Source organism: Brachyistius frenatus, unplaced genomic scaffold (genome assembly GCF_029030835.1).
Source record: "Brachyistius frenatus isolate BFR_SWC_R1_liver_20210118 unplaced genomic scaffold, ASM2903083v1 Contig_167, whole genome shotgun sequence".
NCBI lineage: Eukaryota > Metazoa > Chordata > Actinopteri > Embiotocidae > Brachyistius > Brachyistius frenatus.
In genome coordinates, this window is record NW_027210766.1 from 230,691 (window position 1) to 248,525 (window position 17,835).

The window sequence follows — 17,835 nt, forward strand, 5'->3', positions numbered from 1 at the left end:
TGCATAATGACCACTCTTCACGAAGGCGGGTGGGGAAGAGCATCTGGTACAGAAGGTCTAACATTTGCACTTCAACTGGTCCAAGTCCAAAAAAAATGTTATATAATTTCATTTTATTATAGAGAATAGTTGTTAGATGTACATGCCACATTACAATGATGGAAAAAAAGTCGTTAGTCGTTTAAATATGTTGTGCTGATTCACGTCACAGCCGACAGCACAAGACAGAGCGGGAACCAACAATGACGTCGCCCAATGGTTCGTGAACGTCTGTTATGAAGCCTCGAGTTCAGATGTTGGCCATCGCCAGAGTGAGCATTGGATCTCATTGGGAACCCCGCCCCCTCCAAAAAAAATATAAACCAGCATTTTGAGGCTTATTTTCTAACGAATGAGGGATTATTTTCAGATGGACCTCCAGAAAACTAAAAAGACTGAGATAACTGCTGGAGAGATTTTAATAACTTTGAATTGTACGAGAGAAGTTGAATGGGAGTCTATGGAGTCAACACCTAGTGGCACTCTGTGGTATTGCAGCCTTATGCACTTCCGCATCTGCCTAATTTTTCTCTTTTATATACGGCCTATGCGTAAGACTAACGTTAGCCCGACGCAGCTGCATGAGTGGGAATCTTTAACTAGCTCAGACAAACATTTCAATGCTGAAACAGAAGCCTCATGTTGTTGTTATTTAGCCTTTCTGAAGCTTTCGAACGGTTAATTCGTTGGTATCCGCAGTGCGAAGTTGGTTTGGTGCAGAGCGCTACATGGTCTGAAAAGCCGGGGACCCTGGGAGATCACACACGTCTTCAGGTTTGTTCATTTGTCTTTTGGGTTTTGTTGGCGTGACGATGCGTGACGCTTATTTTTGCTTTATTATCACGAAGCTTGCATTTTGTATGTAGCCAAAGATGTGTGCATCATATGTAATATGTAAGCACAGCGCTGTTTACCGCGGATTACAGGGAACATCAAACACGAATCAGTAACTCAACCAAAATACAAATAAAACATGAAAGAAAAACAAGGAAAAGAAAATCACCAGTAAACTGAGAGCTGAACAGCGTTCTCCTGAACTGTAAAAGTAAATGTCACATACTTTAGTGTAGATAGATTTATTTACAATCTGTACAGCTCCACTGATGAAACTTTGCACCTCCCGAGTTTCCTTGCAGGTCATTTCAACACGACGTGGTGGCCGTCTGTGCTTTCGTCTGTTTTAACGGAGAACAACGCGGTGAAAGACCATTCAAAAAAAAAAAAAAAAAAATACGTACACACGGGATGGATACTGAATATCTAACGGCGAGTTGTGATGGTGAAAACGGTTACCCCTGATCGTGCTGATGATGAAACTCGTTTCCTCCCTGAAGTTCTGCACCATCTGAAACCAAGAGATGGACCGGAATTAATAATAATAATGATAATAATAAACTTTATTTGTATAGCACGTTTCTAAACTCCAGTTACAAAGTGCTTCGCAATAAAAAATGATCCATTAAAACAAAACAACGGGTGAATTCCAAAAAGCCTTTAACAAACACGACGATCGTATAAATCAACAAATTAAAACAGGAGCATAAAAGAAATAAGAGTCGATCACTAAAATCAACTAAAATCTGCAAAGGCTCTTCGATAAAAGTCTGTTTTAAGAAGAGGTGAAAAAGATGTCACTGACTCTGCAGACCTTTATTTCATAACTTGGGGAAAATGCTTCGTCACCCTTAAGTTTTAAAAAGCGTGTCTCCGGAAACAGACACAAGTTGTCTTAAAAGTCAACAGTAAAATCTTCAAAATAGTGTTCAACGTTCGCTTTTTTTTTTTTAAATGTCCCCCAACACGGGACCAAAACATACTTCACGCTTTATGAACCCGAGTTTGAGGCAGCTGTGATCGAGAACGCGCTGCATCATATCCAAAGTCTTTTGAGCGCACCGACAGTGCGTTGCGTTGGATCTCTACGCTGCTCTTTTCTCGCTGTGCTCTCCCCCTTCAGCACACAACCGGTCGAGGCGGAAGGCCGCCCACCTCCGGAGGTCTGGTTTTTCCTTCCTGAATTGAATTGAAACAACCTTTCCGGCCACTTTGAGGCGGTTGATTTACACTTAAGTAGCATCGTCCTTAAAAAGAAAAGATTCGTAGAAATGTTAGTTCTCTTTCGGAAGAAGTGCTCAAACTTTTCACTTAAGTGAACGTAACGATACAACAGCGTAATTTCCAACACCGTCCAGGTGAAATGCCTCGTTTTACCTCAAAATATATATATTTTTTTTATCTATTCAGTCTGACAACACTTGTTAGTATTCGTCAAAATGCTAACTGGGGAAAATACAGAGATTTTTGTGGCGGTGACACGATTTAGAAAGATCGTGGGAACTTGTAAGGGCTTGAATGCAATGGAGGAAACTACACTGTAGCTTTAAATGATTCGACAATGTAAAAACTGATTCACAAATCCTGAATTTAAGAAAAGAAACATTTAATTGTTCTCTAAGTCGTAGCAACAGCAGTATTATTCTGCTGTTGTTGCTGTTGCATACGTGCAGGCAGGACTTAACGGTGTAATTACATGAGTGACCACACGGAGGCAGCAAACGCCGTTTTTGTGTGTGTGTGTGTGTGTGTGTGTGTGTGTGTGTGTGTGTGTGTGTGTGTGTGTGTGTGTGTGTGTGTGTGTGTGTGTGTGTGTGCGTGTTGAGACTGAAGACAACATGCAGAAGAAGTTGAGGAAAGCCTCAATAATCTGCTTGCCGTTGTAGAAACGATCGCACGGCCGTTCGACTCCACGTAAATAACGAGAGAGGGTTGAAGCAGAAATTTCTCCGGATCGTGACTCCGGTTCCACAGAACATGAATCCTGTTCAGCGGCACTCGCAGGGACTCATCTCTCCAAAGAAATGAGTAAAGAGTTGGAGGAGTTCGGGTGCGTGACGGTTTACCTCGTCGGACACTAAGACGTGGATCCCGGTGGGTTTTTGTCGGTAGATGTGCGTGATCTGTTGCGGAGTGATGCTGTACAGCAGAGCGATCTTCTCGGCGAGGCCCGACAGCGTCAGCTCCTCCAGGTACAGAGCGTGGTAGACTGCAGGGACGACAGAGGAGAAGACGGGAGGCCGTTCACGACTCAAGCAGAACACGCGACTGATCTTCAGCGCGTTATTCTCTGTGGCGTTCTGACGCTGGTTTTTTTGTGTGATGATGTTTAGTGGGCGGGGCTTAGCGTAATCGGGTTCTCGGTCTGGTTCAGACCCTGCGTTCCACTGTCCTTACTGCCGTCGTATTTAGTACGCCAAAAAAACAACAACAACAAAAAAAAGATTTGGTACGTCCTAACACTTAGTATGTTAAACGTAGGACGCCAAAAGTACCGGGATGCTCTAAAACAGCAGTTCACGAACCAACAGGTGACATCACGGCGGGTTTGGAAGTTGGCGGTAACAAAAAGGTTCTCATAAAAGTTTGGGAGAAAAAGCGAGTTCACAAACATTTATCTCTGAGGCGGCCTAAAAGTTTTTGACTGGAAGGTCACGCCCCCCCCCCCCCCCCAAAAAAAAAACCCCAAAAAAAAACCAACAACAAAACTTGCAATGGCCTCATGGATATGTTCAGAGGGATCAGACAGTATGAATCACAGTGTGAACACTTACTGTCTCCTCCCCCTGGCTTGATGGGAGGTGGATTTCTGGCCTGCTGCTGACACACATAGACGGTGAGACGGGGCTGTATACACCTGGAAGGAGTCAAACAACAAGGCTGTGATATCAGCAGTTGAAGAAGAGGCAGCGCTGACGCGATTCGGGACACGTCTCAGTTTGTCCTCGTGACGAGACGGGTTTTAAATGCAGGTATCAGCCTTTTTCAGAGTCGTGTCTGCAGGCATTTCTTTAAAAAAGGAACCCGTCATACGTTTTCTGTGTTTAATGTTACAGTGTCAAAAGTAAAAATGTGAAAAGCCCTTTAAGGGCGTCTAAAAGTTGGCCAATCAGAGGACACCGGGCTTTTAGAGGGGGAGGTGTGGGGAAGCGGGAGGGGGGCGGGGGTGGAGGAGGGCTCTTAAAGAGACAGGAGGTAATAGGCTTTTTTTCAGACTGGGAATAGCAAAATGATGAATCTGTCTGCGCCCCCTTGCGGTGTGACCGAGCAGCAGCGCAGTCCAACGTCTCACCTTCCCTTCATCGTGTTGAAGAGGCGAATGCCGTCTGCCGGGCCGCAGATCTGGATCAGATCCTCCCTGCTCATCCTCAAGACATCAGCACCTGCAACAGCAGCAGAAAATCTGGTTCTGCTCGTCGCCCGGCTCTACAGTTTGTGTTCCTGTGATCTGATCTGATCTGAGCTGGGATACACAAACACATCAACAGAAATCTATTCTCTTTTTTCGACTTTCGATTTTACAGAGAGGCCCGGGCCGAAAGAGAAATCACTGAAATCACCCTCTTTTTCCTTTCACCAAAAAAACCTGCGGCGATTTTCACCCGCGTTACCTGAGAAGCTGGAGAAGAGCCGCGAGAAAGGCGAGAACCGGTGACGCTGCAGCCACTGCTGAGTGTCCTGCGGCGAGGACGACGGCAGGAGGTGCTACATGTCAAAAAGAAGAAGAGCCCTTGAAATGAGTACAGCAGCGGAGCGGCCACTGTCTCCAAATAATGGCCTAAAAGGAATAAGAGAGCAACGTCAACGCTTTTCACACTGCACCGCTCCCCGTTTACTTACATCGGAGCAGCCGGGCACGAACAGCTCCCCCTGCTGGTTTGGAGAACAGTTGCTAGAGAAACGTGCGCACGAGGAGGAAAGAACAGATCGGGGTGATTGGTTGAGGAATTCCTTTTTCTGTTCTTACACTTCTCCGTTTTAAATTCTCCCCGTTGATGGTTGTTCCTGGGAAGCACCAACCGAGGGTGCTGTTACAACTGCTAGTCAGTCTCTCCAGGAAATCGTGCTATCGCAGCGGTTAACGCAACTTCAAGCAATCCCCTCAATATTTTACGGGAGCTTGCAATTTTTTCCAAAATTCCTGCGAACTTTCCGCAAAACATGTTCGTCAACAGAAGCTCCGCTGAAAGTATTACGGCATAAAGGCCCCAAAAAACAACAACTATACAGTATGTTAAATCAGTTTTATACACACTTCAAGTTGTGACTGCACTTTTTTGTGTGTGTTGAAATAATATTAATTAAACAGCATCTAAAGCTCTTATTTTAACAGCAGATGTAGCCTTTGTTTTCTATATTTTAACTTAGATAAAGAAATTTAAAAAAAGATTACAACTAAAATATGTCTGTGATGTGCAGCATGATTGTCATTAAAGGAAGTGATTACATATGACTCTTGTTGTTAAAGTTGTAAAAGAAAGCAAAAAAAAAAATTGTCGAAACTTGCAATTTTACCTAAATAAAAAAAAGAAGAAGAATTGACCTAAAATTCCACAAATAACTTCACAATTTTTGAGAAAATCCACCACAAATTCAAACATTTTCGTTCCCGGAGGGACCGGCTTGTGTTATACGACTGGTAGCTTGATCAACCTCAGCCTTAGAAATATTATTTATTGTTTTTTTTTTTTTTCCGCAGTTTGATCTTTCCAACAAATCTATGAAATCAAACCAAAAAAATAACTGTAGCCACTTATGAGTCCATCGTTGTCCGACAGAGATCTACAAAATTAGTAGGATTGGAGCGAACCGTGGTGGTGACGCGCGGTGTGAATGCCGGCTCACCCATCCGTGAAACTGCAGGACGTTGGGGAGCTGTGGTAAACTGGTGAAGGAGTGCTGCTGCTGCTGTGGCTGGTGAGATTCAAGGCATCGGGCCACGGGGAGCACTGGACAAAAAGAAAGACGTAAAACGGGTTGAAGATACCAGACTGAAATATTGAAATTGTCAAATTAAAACACACGATGGATCAAACGATCCATCGTTCCCCCCTAAAGAGACTTTTAGCCTCTTTTTAGGGGGCGTACAGACGGCTCCACGTCTGCTGGATATTTAAACAAACAACTGTTTGCATGAGCGCACAAGGTAAGTACAAGGTTATTACAAGGAAATACCTGTAAGTCAGTGTTGTGTTTTCAGGGTGTTACGCTGCCCCCAGGTGGCCAAAATATAATAATAATAATAACATTGCTTTAAAATATTCGATATTCAGAGACATCCAGTAACTTTTTTGTTGTTTAATCCGGGGGGAGGGGAGAGGGAAATATCTTTTGCCATTTCGCTGTTTTCAGAAACAATGGATCGTAACTAAGGACATTTACTCGAGTACATTTCGAGCTGCTTTATACGTGTGTTTCACTCCATTTTTCACGACATGATGAGCGCTTACTTTACAGTTAAATCAAAAACACGAAGTAAACCCATTAAATATGACGCACTGTTCTGGATTAAACTATCAAACAGCATCTAAAGTAGATAAACTCTTTCAACTTTATCAACACTAATATGTCGCTTATATCTTAATGCATTCATAATAATCCAATATATACAAGCCTGTAATAATATAACACTTGTTTACGAGGCCATTCTGCATAACGAGCACACGTGTACTTCAACAGTTTTAAACGCAGGACTTTAATTTCTATTCTTTCATTGTGGTGTAAAACTTTTACTTAACTTCACTTCACATTCAGTTTAATAGTTGCTCGGATCAGCTCCGGTCCGGTTTATCTTTCATCCGGTGGAATAACAAACCAGATTAACACCAACGCAGAAGCGGCTGAATCGCTTGACGCACCGAGAGAGAGAGAGAGACCCAATCATTGACGAGCCTCAGCAACGAGGCGAGAAAACTTTTTAAAAGAATGACTCGAAAGCGGTAACGTATTAACACCGAGATGTAAACACCGGTTTAAACTGTTCCGTGCGCGAGGAAGCAAAAAAGCGGGGGAAGGAAAATACTCCGACGGGCAGGTTTGCATGGAGTTCTGATGATGTCAGACGAATATCCAGGGGACACAAGAATTTACTACTGGGATCAGTAAATAAAGTTACAGCACGCCTGACGAACTGAAAACAAACAACGATGTCCTCTCCGATCCGCCTCACCTCTTTCAGCAGCGTGGTCTCGTGGGACGGTTGATACTTTTCTCTGTCTTGAGGGGCCTTTTTATCGATCTTTTCCCGGTCTGTCTTCAGTTTGCGATCGGCTCCTTTAGGCTTAAAAAAAAAACAAAAAAACGATACGTCAGGAGTAAAATATACAATCCTGTCATCGGTAAAAATAAAGATATATTTCCGAAGGGAAGTGCCGATGACGGTCAGAAAGTGTCTCACCTTGAAGACTTTGACCTGGCAGCTGGACGAATGGACGTGCTCCATGTACTCCCCGTGTTCATTGGTGGTGAACGTGTCCACCTGGATGCGAAAGGGCACCCCTTTCTCCCCGCCGTGCTTCCTGGGCGTGAACTCAGTGCTGATGCAGTTGACCTGAAAAAAAAAAAAAAAAAAAGAGAGACAAGGGAAAAATGAAATTACGTGAAATCTAGAATCACAGACGCCGATTACCTCCGAGACAGTTTGGCCGGGAATTTATCGGTACCTGGATGAAAACAGAAGCGCTCTTGACGGGATCCCAGAGGAACTCGATGGTGTTGAGGTGCAGAGGGTGGGAACGAGGCTCCAGCGCCCCCACCGAGAGGGGGATATCTGCAAGCAATCAGACGGATTAGCTTTACACTTAAAGGCCATGCAAACCTACTTTTGTTTTGATTTCATTTATTTCTGTTTGTGCCCTGAAGAGCGGTTTCAAACTGGCAGGTCTCGGTTGTGAAAAAGTGATGCAACGCACTTCTGTAAACGGATCAGGATTCAAATGAACAGCAGTTGTTTGGTAGCATCGTGGTTCGGTGAATGACAACATTGGCTTGTTGGCTTAACCCTCGTGTTGTCCTCGGGTCAAAGCTGTGCTCAACCAAGTTCTATTTTATTTCTATATTTTTATATTTTTTTGGGGATCATTGGTCATCATTCTTTAAAGAAACCCTCACTGCCTCCTTGTCACCAATGATCCCAAAAAAATATGAAAATAAAACAGAACTTGGTTGAACACAGCTGCGGGTCATTTTGACCCTAGGACGACAGGAGGGTTAACTCGACTTGTGTCACGAATAATGAATGATGTGAAGAAATGTCAAATGAAAAGATGTACTGATCGTAGTTGTTCCAACCCAAACTAGTCTACTACTTTGGTCAACCGGGGCTGATGCAAAATTAACTCCCATTGACGACACTCACAGCAAACAAGCTCCTCACTCAGCAATCTTTCATTTGTCATACGAACGGGCTTTTCTGAATCTCCGCTGATATGTTGGAACTGTTCGGCTCACCTATATCCAGGATTCGGTCGCCGGGCCTGTTCCACCTCCATCCCTCCAGCTGCTGGTGCTCCATATACTGCAGCCGACGGTCGTGAAACACCACCCGCACAAGGCTCTGTGGACAGGCAGGGCCGGGTTTCAGGCCGGGTTTCCCCTCAGTTCAGTCATTGAAACATACTGAAGCAGCGTCATTGGGCAGCGGTGAGGAGGTGGAAACTCAAGAGTGAATTTCAGCTCCACACACGGCCATCACACAGCGGTCATACTTAAACTTCATATATATCCATTAAGGGAAAATGACCAGCTGCCAATGAAGCTGCATGTGACACCTGTGAGATGCAGTGGTGACGGTGACTTTCCTCCCGTATAACAGGGCTCCCACACTCACATGGTCAACACACATAATGGCATTTCTAGTCACTTGTTGAGCTACTGTGTGTCGCTGGAGAGTCCAACCAATGGAGTCGTCGCAAACCTTTTTTTAAAAAAAATTTTTTTTTTAGCCCTTCCTGCTTTCTAACAGTCGAACTGGTTTTCTTCATCTCCGTATACGAAGTCCAGTGGCTTGTCCTTCAGATTGACCCCTCGCTGACCGTCAACATGAGATATCATTTCGACCTTATGTTCTTGTCACGTGGAAGAAATATTGTTAAAGAAATCACGAAAAAGTGGTTGATAATTGTGACGTCGCTGTTGGGTGTGTAATCACTGCTGTGTAATCACAATGATTTGCTTCGCGTGTGGTCTGAACTACCATTAAACCATTAAACCCTCCATTCTGGCATTTTTGACGTCGCCGCTTTGGTTCTTTTTTTTTGAGGGGGGCTAGAAGTGACCATATTTGGACGAGCTGGGGAGGAGCGAGGACACTACTGCCCCGCCCACCTATACTGGCAACCTTTACTTTAGCCTTGAACTAGCTCTCTTGCATTTGTCTACACCTGTATACATATATATACTGCTTTTTTTCTATATTATAAGTCTATTTTATTTCATCAATGGTTTGTCTTGTGTTTTATGTTTATGTTTATTTTTAAATTACATTTGAACATGTTTTTATGTAATTATCTTGCTGTAAAGCACTTTTGAGCTACATTTCTTGTATGGAAGGTACTTTACAAATAAGGTTTATTTGTATTATTATCATCATTGTTATTATTATTATTATTATTATTATTATTATTATATCCTGACTGCACCCCAGTCATGCCAATCAAACAAGGCACGACCCAAACAAAGACCCAATTTTTTATGTTTTATGGGATTATTTTCAGCAGGACCACCAGAACACTTATCAGAAGGAGAGAATTTATCTAACGACACCATAACGACTTGTAGAAAACATTTATTTACTTTGAGAGAAGTTGATGCTTTTTGAATGGAAGTCTATTGTAGCCAGACTTTTTTTTTTTCTTTTTTTTTTTGGAGCCAGCCCCTAGTGGCCCTCAGTGCTATTGCACTTTAAAGTACTCCTGCATTATCTTCACTTTTCAAACCCGGAGATTACGTCACCCAATAGCCTCGCGTTCACTTTGGAAGCTGAGAGCCAAAAAGGTCATTCGTTGATCCATTTTTCCTCAAATCCAAAAACTTCAAATGGTTTTTTTTTTTGATGGCGTGTGGGAACCCTGAACAAAGAGAAAGTCAAAGTCTTATTTCTGCCAATTGCATCTATTTTTGAAAGCAGCCTTTCTTACCATCTAATTGATCCGGTGAATTTTGGATAGAAGATAACAAACATTTCTGCTCATAGATTACAGTTTTATCAACAGCAACCTTTTTCAAATTCTGCCAGGACGTGAACCGAATCAACGGGTGAAACTTAACAACCTGTAAAAACATGTACCGTCGGGACATTTGTGGAGAACAGGCCCACGCATGACCGAGTGGCAGAACTCAAACAGCTCTGGATGCACCACGTCATGTGTTTGCACACGCGCCACCTGTCCCCATTCTCGTGTTTCTAGGATGCTACGAGCTAACATTACGGCCTCGAGCGTGTGCGCTCACGCAGAAAATCGAATCAAATCAAACTCTGAAGTTAGAGCGAGTTTTCTAATGAGTGGAGTCGACTGGAATTTAGTCAGTCAGTACCTGTGTGTGAAGACGAAAGTGGCGTGACAGAAATCAAAGGCTGCTGAAGGTTTTTTTTTTACTCACAAAGCAAAATAGCATTTGATACCTGCCGATTCATTTTTTTTCTAACTTCAATAAAAGGAATTATCTTGCCCAAGTCTTTATGAGGAAATCCCAGTAATGCAGATGGAAGCAGATGTGGTGAGATGTGTGTGTGTGTGTGTGTGTGTGTGTGTGTGTGTGCGTGTGTGTGTGTGTGTGTGTGCGTGTGTGTGTGTGTGTGTGTCGTGACCGTGAGATGTTTGTAAGAGGGTTCATGTGAAGTTTAGGAAAGAGGAAGTTTTGGGTGATAGTACCAAGCTCTCCAAGGTCGACACCCCACCCCTGAAGTGGAAGGGAGGGTCGAGGGACCTGCGACAAACCGGGAGACTGAGACTTGGAAAAAATACAGATGAGAGGAGAAAGACGAAAGAAGAAAAAAAAACAGACATACACAATAGCTTACACCTACCTTTACATATTTGCTGCTTATATCTGTATACTCCACTAGTTTTCTGTTAAGCATACGGATTTCGTAGGACTGACCTACATTTTAAAACATTCAAAAAAAAAACCTGATTAAAATTGAAAAATGGGAAATCAGTCAATCAGAAAAGAGGGGGGGGCAGTGGAGATAGAGATTGAATCAAATTAGGAAACTTTTGAAGCCAGATGTCAAGGCCAGCCGCTGGAAAACTTTTGCATATCTCCATCCTGATCAAATATCGTACATGAGGTTTAATAGCACAAGGAAAATGTCATTAAAGTAGCCGACGAGGGTCGCTGTAAGGCTTAGCTACCAGCGCTTCTGTGGCTAAGCTACAAAGCTCGATGGCCAATTAATTTCTAATCAATACATGCCATCTTTAACATTTCTGAGTAATTGTTGGCCAGAAGTTGCAAGTTTACGGCAAGCTCACTTTCATTGTGTTTTTACTCCAAACAAATTACTGTAGAGCAGGTAAGCAGGGCAAAACAGAGGAGCTAAATAAAGCACAAAGGAAAAAAAAACAAAAAAAACGTTCAAACATGAGAGGCAGAAACAATCAGAGGTAGAAAACGATGTGAGGGAGGAAGGGGAAAGTACAGACGAGAAAACACAAAGAAAGAGACGAGGGTGAATTAGATTATAACATGAAAGTCAGACAAATGAACCAACCCGGTATCACGGCAAGGCGTGAAATAGACACGCCCGTCGACCGAAGCAGAACGTGAGATAGCCACGCTCCGGGTTGTCCAGGCGTGAAAGCTACACATTATATAAGCGTGAAACTTACACGCACGAAAATGTCATGTGACTGACTGCCGTGCAGGACCACGAGGTTTCATTTTCATTCACCGCAGGAAAACGTGTAACTTTCACGCTTAGACAGCCCAAAGCGTGGCTATCTCACGTTTTGCTGTGGTGGACGGGCGTGCCTATTTCACGCTTTGTCGTGATACCGGTTTAAATGAACACACATGTAGAAGCTCATGTTGCCCAGATTAATAAATTGTAAATAGCTTATTGGTCTGAAAATATTGCTACTTTTAAATCTTACAACTGTGATTTAGTCATTCAAAAGTCTGTAAGAATTAATGTATGTATGTAATTTAAGTAAACAGGACGTCTTATTGCTACAGTCCCGTCTATTAACTGCTAAAGACAGAAATCTATGGAAAGAAAATAATAAATAATAAATATTTAAATTGTATAAGCAATTGAATAGCTCATTGCAAAATTTAACCACTTCTGAATACTTGTTACTGGAATTGAAATGCCACAGATTTTATAGTATTAAACTATTAACAGGGCAATTTCACTGCCTCTACTGCAGGGACGCACGGTTCAATTAATTATGATTTTTGAAACTTTCGCCTGCTGCTGGGATTGCAGCACACGTGACAAAATGAGCTCCAGTCCATTCAGTCATCGTGGACATTCAACCGGCAGGACAGATAGCTACCTTGGTTGAGATAAGTGAGAGTCTCCTCCTGCTGTTTGACAGCCGGCGAGGTGGCTGCACACAGAACGTACTGGAAAGGCGGCCTCTTGGCGCCGCTTTCTGCCATCAGCCTGGCTTCTTCGTTCTTCAAGAAAGGTGCCAAGGCCTCTCTGAAAGAGAGCAGAGGGGAGAGGAAGAGGAGAGGAAAGAGGGGAGATGGGCGATGAAGGCTCCTATCTAATCACTCAGTCACGGGAACAAAGGTGCAAAATGCAACGGTCTCGTGTGGCCATTGTTCATTTTGTTTATTAGTGCGGAAAAAGAACGGGTAAATCCACGTGGTCGGTTTTTGATGCGTAAATGTGGATTTTGAATGCAATTCTGCTTTAAAATGAACAATTTAAAAAAAAAAAAAAAAAGCATTTTAAAAAACTTGAATTCAACACGTTTGTTGAATGTAAATAATCCAAATTTCTAAATGTGCTCCTGGAGGCAGAAATAATGCAATTCTACACATTTACACACACACACACACACACACAAAAATAAATCCCACGAGCACTTCTGTTTATGTGCAAATTCTTGTGCAATTAAAGTAAACAATGTTTTTGAATTGACTTTTCTTTCTCGAGACAAAAGTGCATAACATCCAGACGTTTTGTGAAGCCCTCCGGTCACCGCGGTGCTTTACCTAATGTAACTAGCAGAGTGCTGGTGGTAGGACTCCGGCTGCGAATGGCAGAACAGCATATTTTCCAGGACGGTGTCTTCTCCTACTATCCCAGGACCACGGAGGAGGAGGAGGAGGAGGAGGAGAAGGAGAAGGAGAAGGAGGAAGGTGGAAGTTGGAGCAGGACGGCGCTTTCCGTTCAAGAGTTTTGCAGCCGAGCTTTTGTCGGCCGCCTCTTATACTGTCCCCCCGAGTGATGTCATCAGGAGTCCCATTAGCATACCTCGGGTGACCTTTGAGAGGCGGCGTGTGCACTGCGCGCGCCTCCCACCGCCGATGCCCCAGCTGGGTTGATGCATTAATAGGCAAGCTTCGCTTTTAATGAGTTGTTGACACTGACTTTACAGTCTGGCCCCTAATGCCGGACTCGCTCTATGGAGCGAGTGTATGTTGGGAGGTAAAACGTTTGGCGGCAAACCAAAAAAAAAAAAAACAGCAGTGGCAGCAGTTTTTTTTTTTGATGAACCCAAATAAAAGCAGACGACATCGCGGCGACGGTAACAAATGTTAAAAAAAATAAAAATAAATAAAAATAAAACCCCGCTGTCAATGCAATTTTCTTGCTTTCCACCAGACAATTAAATCCCCAAAATGCAGGTTTAAATTTGAAGACATGAACACCCCCCCGCCCCCTCACACACACACACACACACACCTCACTTCAGCTGCCGTCCGGCCTCCTCGCAGCTCCTCCGAGGGACCACAGATTAGTCGCCGGTCATCTCAAAGTCTGCCCGGGTTAATGTTTAACCCGAGCGGCTAAGAACACCTCAGCGCTCGGATGCATGAGCTTGTAAATGGATGGACAACAACTGCTCCCAGTACCCCCACCCTCCCCCCCCCCCCCCCGGGGAGCCAAGGTTCAACCTGCGAGGGGGTGAGGGGTCAGAGGGGTGGGGAGGTGGGGGGGGGGGGGCAAGAGGAGAAGACAACACGGGGCCTGCTTTCCACTCTTTAAATCAGACACTAAAAAGTTGTGAAATCAGCTGTGAGCTGCCAGGAAAACAAAACAGAGACATCAGTTCTCAGTCTGTTTATTTCTAGAGCAAACAGTTTCTTTACATTGTTGCAAATCTATCACAGGTGGATGTTAACAAAAAAAAACAAAAAAAAAACAAAACAACAACAACAACAAAAAATTAAAATAACCCTTCTGTACAATTCAACGTCAGACAACAAAATAAAATAAGATCAAATAAAATATATAAATACAGGCAGGAATATTACATGGGCGATCGAGACGAAAAAGAAAAGACATGCAGAGTGAGGAGTTTTTCCAGAAGAACGCCGTCCTGTCGCTTTTTTTTTTTTTTTTTTTTTTTTTCTTCTCTCCAGGACCAGAAATGTGACAGCGGATGCTGGTTATCGCTGGTTTGGTGAACTTTTCCCCTTTCAGAACAGATAAAAAAAAACAACCCAAAAAACTCGTGTGATGAAAACCGCCGAAAGGGATGAAGGTGACAAAAAAGTCAGGCAAGGGAGCGGAGAGGCGTTTTAACGGAGTGTGTGTGTGTGTGTGGGGGGGGGGGGAATCAGTACCGCCAGGAGTCAAACAGCAAAAACATGACAGTAAACATGTAAATTCTGTACATTCATTTACTTAACTTAACCAGATTTGGCCCGTTTACTAAAAAGTCCCCGCGGGACGTCGGGAACGCTCCGGAATTTGCTAGAAGTCAGCAAACGACGCGAAAAGAATTTTCCAACAATCAGTACGAGTCCGATCCCTTTTTCCGCAGCGGCGTCGCCGCGCCGCGCCGAACCGAGTCAGGAAGCCAACCGCCAACGTTAAAGCTTTTTGATACCTCAAAACAAACAGGAGTTGTTGCTGTTGTTTTTTTTTTTTTTTTTTCAAATTCCCCCGCCTGAAAAAAAAAAAAAAAAAAAAAAAAAAGCAACGTAAACGAACCAAACGCGCACACCGGCGTGCCCGCTCCGCGTCGTACCTTGTTTGTTACACGATGAGCGAGGCGAACGCGACGACGTCCTCCTCAAAACCCCCGCAGCGTTGAAATCAGAGACGAGGTTACAAGTGCACTTTTACAGACTTAAAAACAAAAACAACAACAAAAACAAAAACAATCGGCCCTTTCGAAAGCGTCACAAAGTCGCCGGCTGCTGCAAGTTTACATGCAAGCTATTTTGCTAACGTGCAAAAGAGTTTAGATAGTCAACCTTTTTCACTTTACTTTTTTTTTTTTTGTGTGGGGGGGTGGGGGGGGGGCATTATTGTAAAATTTTGTGAAGCGGTGGTCAAAAAGTGTATGTACAAAATATCTGTGGGTTTGGCGGTTATTGCAGAAGCCGTGTACACGTGAAGCGGGAAACCGAAGGGAGATCAGCGCGGGAACAACTGATACTGGATTTGCATAATTTTATTTATTTATTTATTTATTATTATTCTTTTTCTTTTTTTTATTTTTTATAGAGAGTTTACGGTGCCGTTACCGTTCGCGCTCCGCAGTCCCAGTCAGCAAAAGTGAGCACGTGTAAAGTGAATAAGGCCCGTTATCGTCCGATTCCGACCAGCTCCAGTATTTACAAAGGACTTCCTCGGAGTCACTGAGCACGCTCAGACTGAGCGGGGAGAAAAAACAATTGAAATAAAAAAATTTAAAAAAAAACAAGATGAAGGATTAAAACAGGCAATTTGTCGTTTGGTCTTCTTCGACTGCCGGTTGCGACGAATTCACGTCTTTGACGGCGATTTCACCTTCCGCACCTCAAAACAAAGACCTGCGCACAATCTGAGGGATTGTCAAAATCTAAACGGTCCTCTTCTGTCAACCCGTCACCTCGGTGACTCTGTGAAAGGGGAGGTTTCATGGATTAAGCCACTCTTAAATACAAATGAGCATCCAAAAAAAAAAAAAAAAAAAAAAGATTCCAATTAATGCGCACGAGATCGTGATCCTTAAACTTGAACTTTTTTTTTCTTTCTTTTTTTTCACGCGCTTCTTTTTTTTTTTTCTTCTTCTTCCTCTCGCAATATTATTTGGGTTTTTTAACGACCCCCCACCCCCCAAAAAAATTAAAAAAAATCAACAACCCGAATTTATCCCACAACTTAAGGGGCTCATCGCCATCACTGGGCCAGCCAAATGACACGTCATCCCGAACTGGGGTTGACTTGGGCATCGCGTTTGAACTGCGAACAGGAAGTGGTTGCTCCAACGGTTCGTTGGAGGAAGAGGAAATTCCAAAACCCAAAACTCCCCACCGGTCTGAAACCAACACAGCAGTTACATTCAAAAGAACAGCAGAGGCAGGAGGGAGGGAGGGAGGGAGGGAGGAAGTAAACGACAAACAGGTTGACGGGATCCCTCGAGGTGTTACGGTGAAGAGGGAGGAGCTCAGAGAAGGGGGAGGAGTCTGAAGTCTGTCCGTCAGTCCGGCCGCGGGAGGGTTTCCGATTAGAAAAAAAAAACGCCGTCCCATTAACTGTGAGACGAGACGTCCGAGGAGCTGCTGCTGTTGCTGTTGGTCGTTTGGGCGCGCTTGATGTACAGGTTCAGTAACTTCATCTGCGAACCAACAAAGACACGCAGATATTAATGTTTACGCTGCGCAACGTTGTTTAAGAGAGATTTGGTTCCGGGGAAGGAAGGAAGACCTCATCGGCAAAGAAGTTCACATGGGACTTTAAAACATATAGTGATGCTCCTTTGTTGGATTTAAATCCCTTTTCTCAATTTAATATTTCACCATAAGGAGCAAAAAAAAAAAAAAAGTCCCCCAAAAAAACCCAAACTATCAGATCGTGACCTCTCAGATTTGTCTTGCAAGTTACTTTATTGTCTTATTTTTGCCAAAAACTAAAAGTTCGCTGTAAACGCGCTTAAAAAAAAAAAAAAAAAAAAAAAATGTTTTAAGGTTTTGTACATGTGGAAAATTGATCTGGGAGTTTTGGTTGAGCTTCCTTCTTCCGTTTTTCTCGGCGTCACACACACACACACACACACACACACACACACACACACACACACACACACACACACACACACACACACACACACACACACACACACACACTGCCCTTAAATCTCCTCTCATTATTATCATTAAAGGTGACATGTCCCGATTCCCGATTCCTTTTAGATAAGCAGCTGAGCAGCAGATCACAGGTGGAGGGGTCCCCCTCCCCTCTCCATTCAGGTGAGCCCGACCCTCAGACCTCACCTTATGTAACCTCAAGGACAAATGGAGGGCAAATATGAGCTTTATAATTGGGAAAACCGGCTGGAACCGGCTGCAGAATAACAACATGGGAAGATGATAAGGCTCTGCGTCTGTCGAGGAGGTTCTGCTGTGTGTGTGTGTGTGTGTGTGTGTGTGTGTGTGTGTGTGTGTGTGTATGGGAAGACTTGCTGGTTACCTTGCTGCCCGTGAGCTGTGCCAGGTGGGGTTTGAGGTCCTCGCCAATCACCGAGTAGATAGCCACCAGACAGAACACGCTGGCCTTGCGAACGCTGCTCTCTGTGTTGTCATAGCCCTGCAAGGAGAGAATGGAGGCAGCATTACACACACACGCGCACACGCACACACACACACACGCACACACACGCACGCACACACACACACACACACACACTGGGGGTCAGCAGGAACGTGGGAGGAGCCGCGGAGAGTGCAGAGTACACGCAAACATTTCCAGGGACAAATAAGGTAAATAGTTCCCAACTGTCCAAATATGAACATTGTCCAAATATGCCTGTTTGGGGACGTTTCTGCTCCGTCTGTCCCACAACACCC

The 17,835-nt window shown here is 43.8% G+C and overlaps 2 protein-coding genes across 4 annotated transcripts in view; both read right to left on the reverse strand.

Moving 5' to 3' along the window:
- Nucleotides 1–94: 94 nt before the first annotated feature.
- On the reverse strand, nucleotides 95–13,489 carry tfcp2l1 (transcription factor CP2-like 1). Of its 3 annotated transcripts, XM_069717023.1 has the most exons (15): nucleotides 13,045–13,489; nucleotides 12,375–12,523; nucleotides 10,901–10,974; nucleotides 8,323–8,428; nucleotides 7,536–7,642; nucleotides 7,271–7,423; nucleotides 7,043–7,153; nucleotides 5,719–5,822; nucleotides 4,714–4,765; nucleotides 4,485–4,578; nucleotides 4,166–4,256; nucleotides 3,648–3,730; nucleotides 2,940–3,082; nucleotides 1,333–1,384; nucleotides 1,091–1,214 (listed from the first exon to the last, which is right to left on the reverse strand). In XM_069717023.1, exons 1-15 carry the CDS (start codon nucleotides 13,101–13,103, stop codon nucleotides 1,177–1,179), a joined length of 1,416 nt encoding a protein of 471 aa, XP_069573124.1. In that variant the 5' UTR covers nucleotides 13,104–13,489; the 3' UTR covers nucleotides 1,091–1,176. The 3 variants fall into 3 exon arrangements, with proteins under 3 accessions (XP_069573123.1, XP_069573125.1, XP_069573124.1); XM_069717022.1 differs by lacking the exon at nucleotides 2,940–3,082 and having other exon boundaries at nucleotides 95–1,214; XM_069717024.1 differs by lacking the exons at nucleotides 2,940–3,082; nucleotides 13,045–13,489 and adding an exon at nucleotides 11,349–11,412 and having other exon boundaries at nucleotides 95–1,214; nucleotides 12,375–12,408.
- A 612-nt stretch (nucleotides 13,490–14,101) lies between these two features.
- Nucleotides 14,102–17,835, reverse strand: part of clasp1a (cytoplasmic linker associated protein 1a) — an 83,931-nt gene continuing 80,197 nt past the window's right edge. Inside the window, exons 41-42 of the mRNA XM_069717044.1 lie at nucleotides 17,459–17,575; nucleotides 14,102–16,607 (exon numbers count right to left, since the gene is read on the reverse strand). Coding sequence (XP_069573145.1) covers nucleotides 16,521–16,607; nucleotides 17,459–17,575 — 204 coding nt within the window. The 3' untranslated portion in view covers nucleotides 14,102–16,520. The remainder of the gene's footprint in view (nucleotides 16,608–17,458; nucleotides 17,576–17,835) is intronic.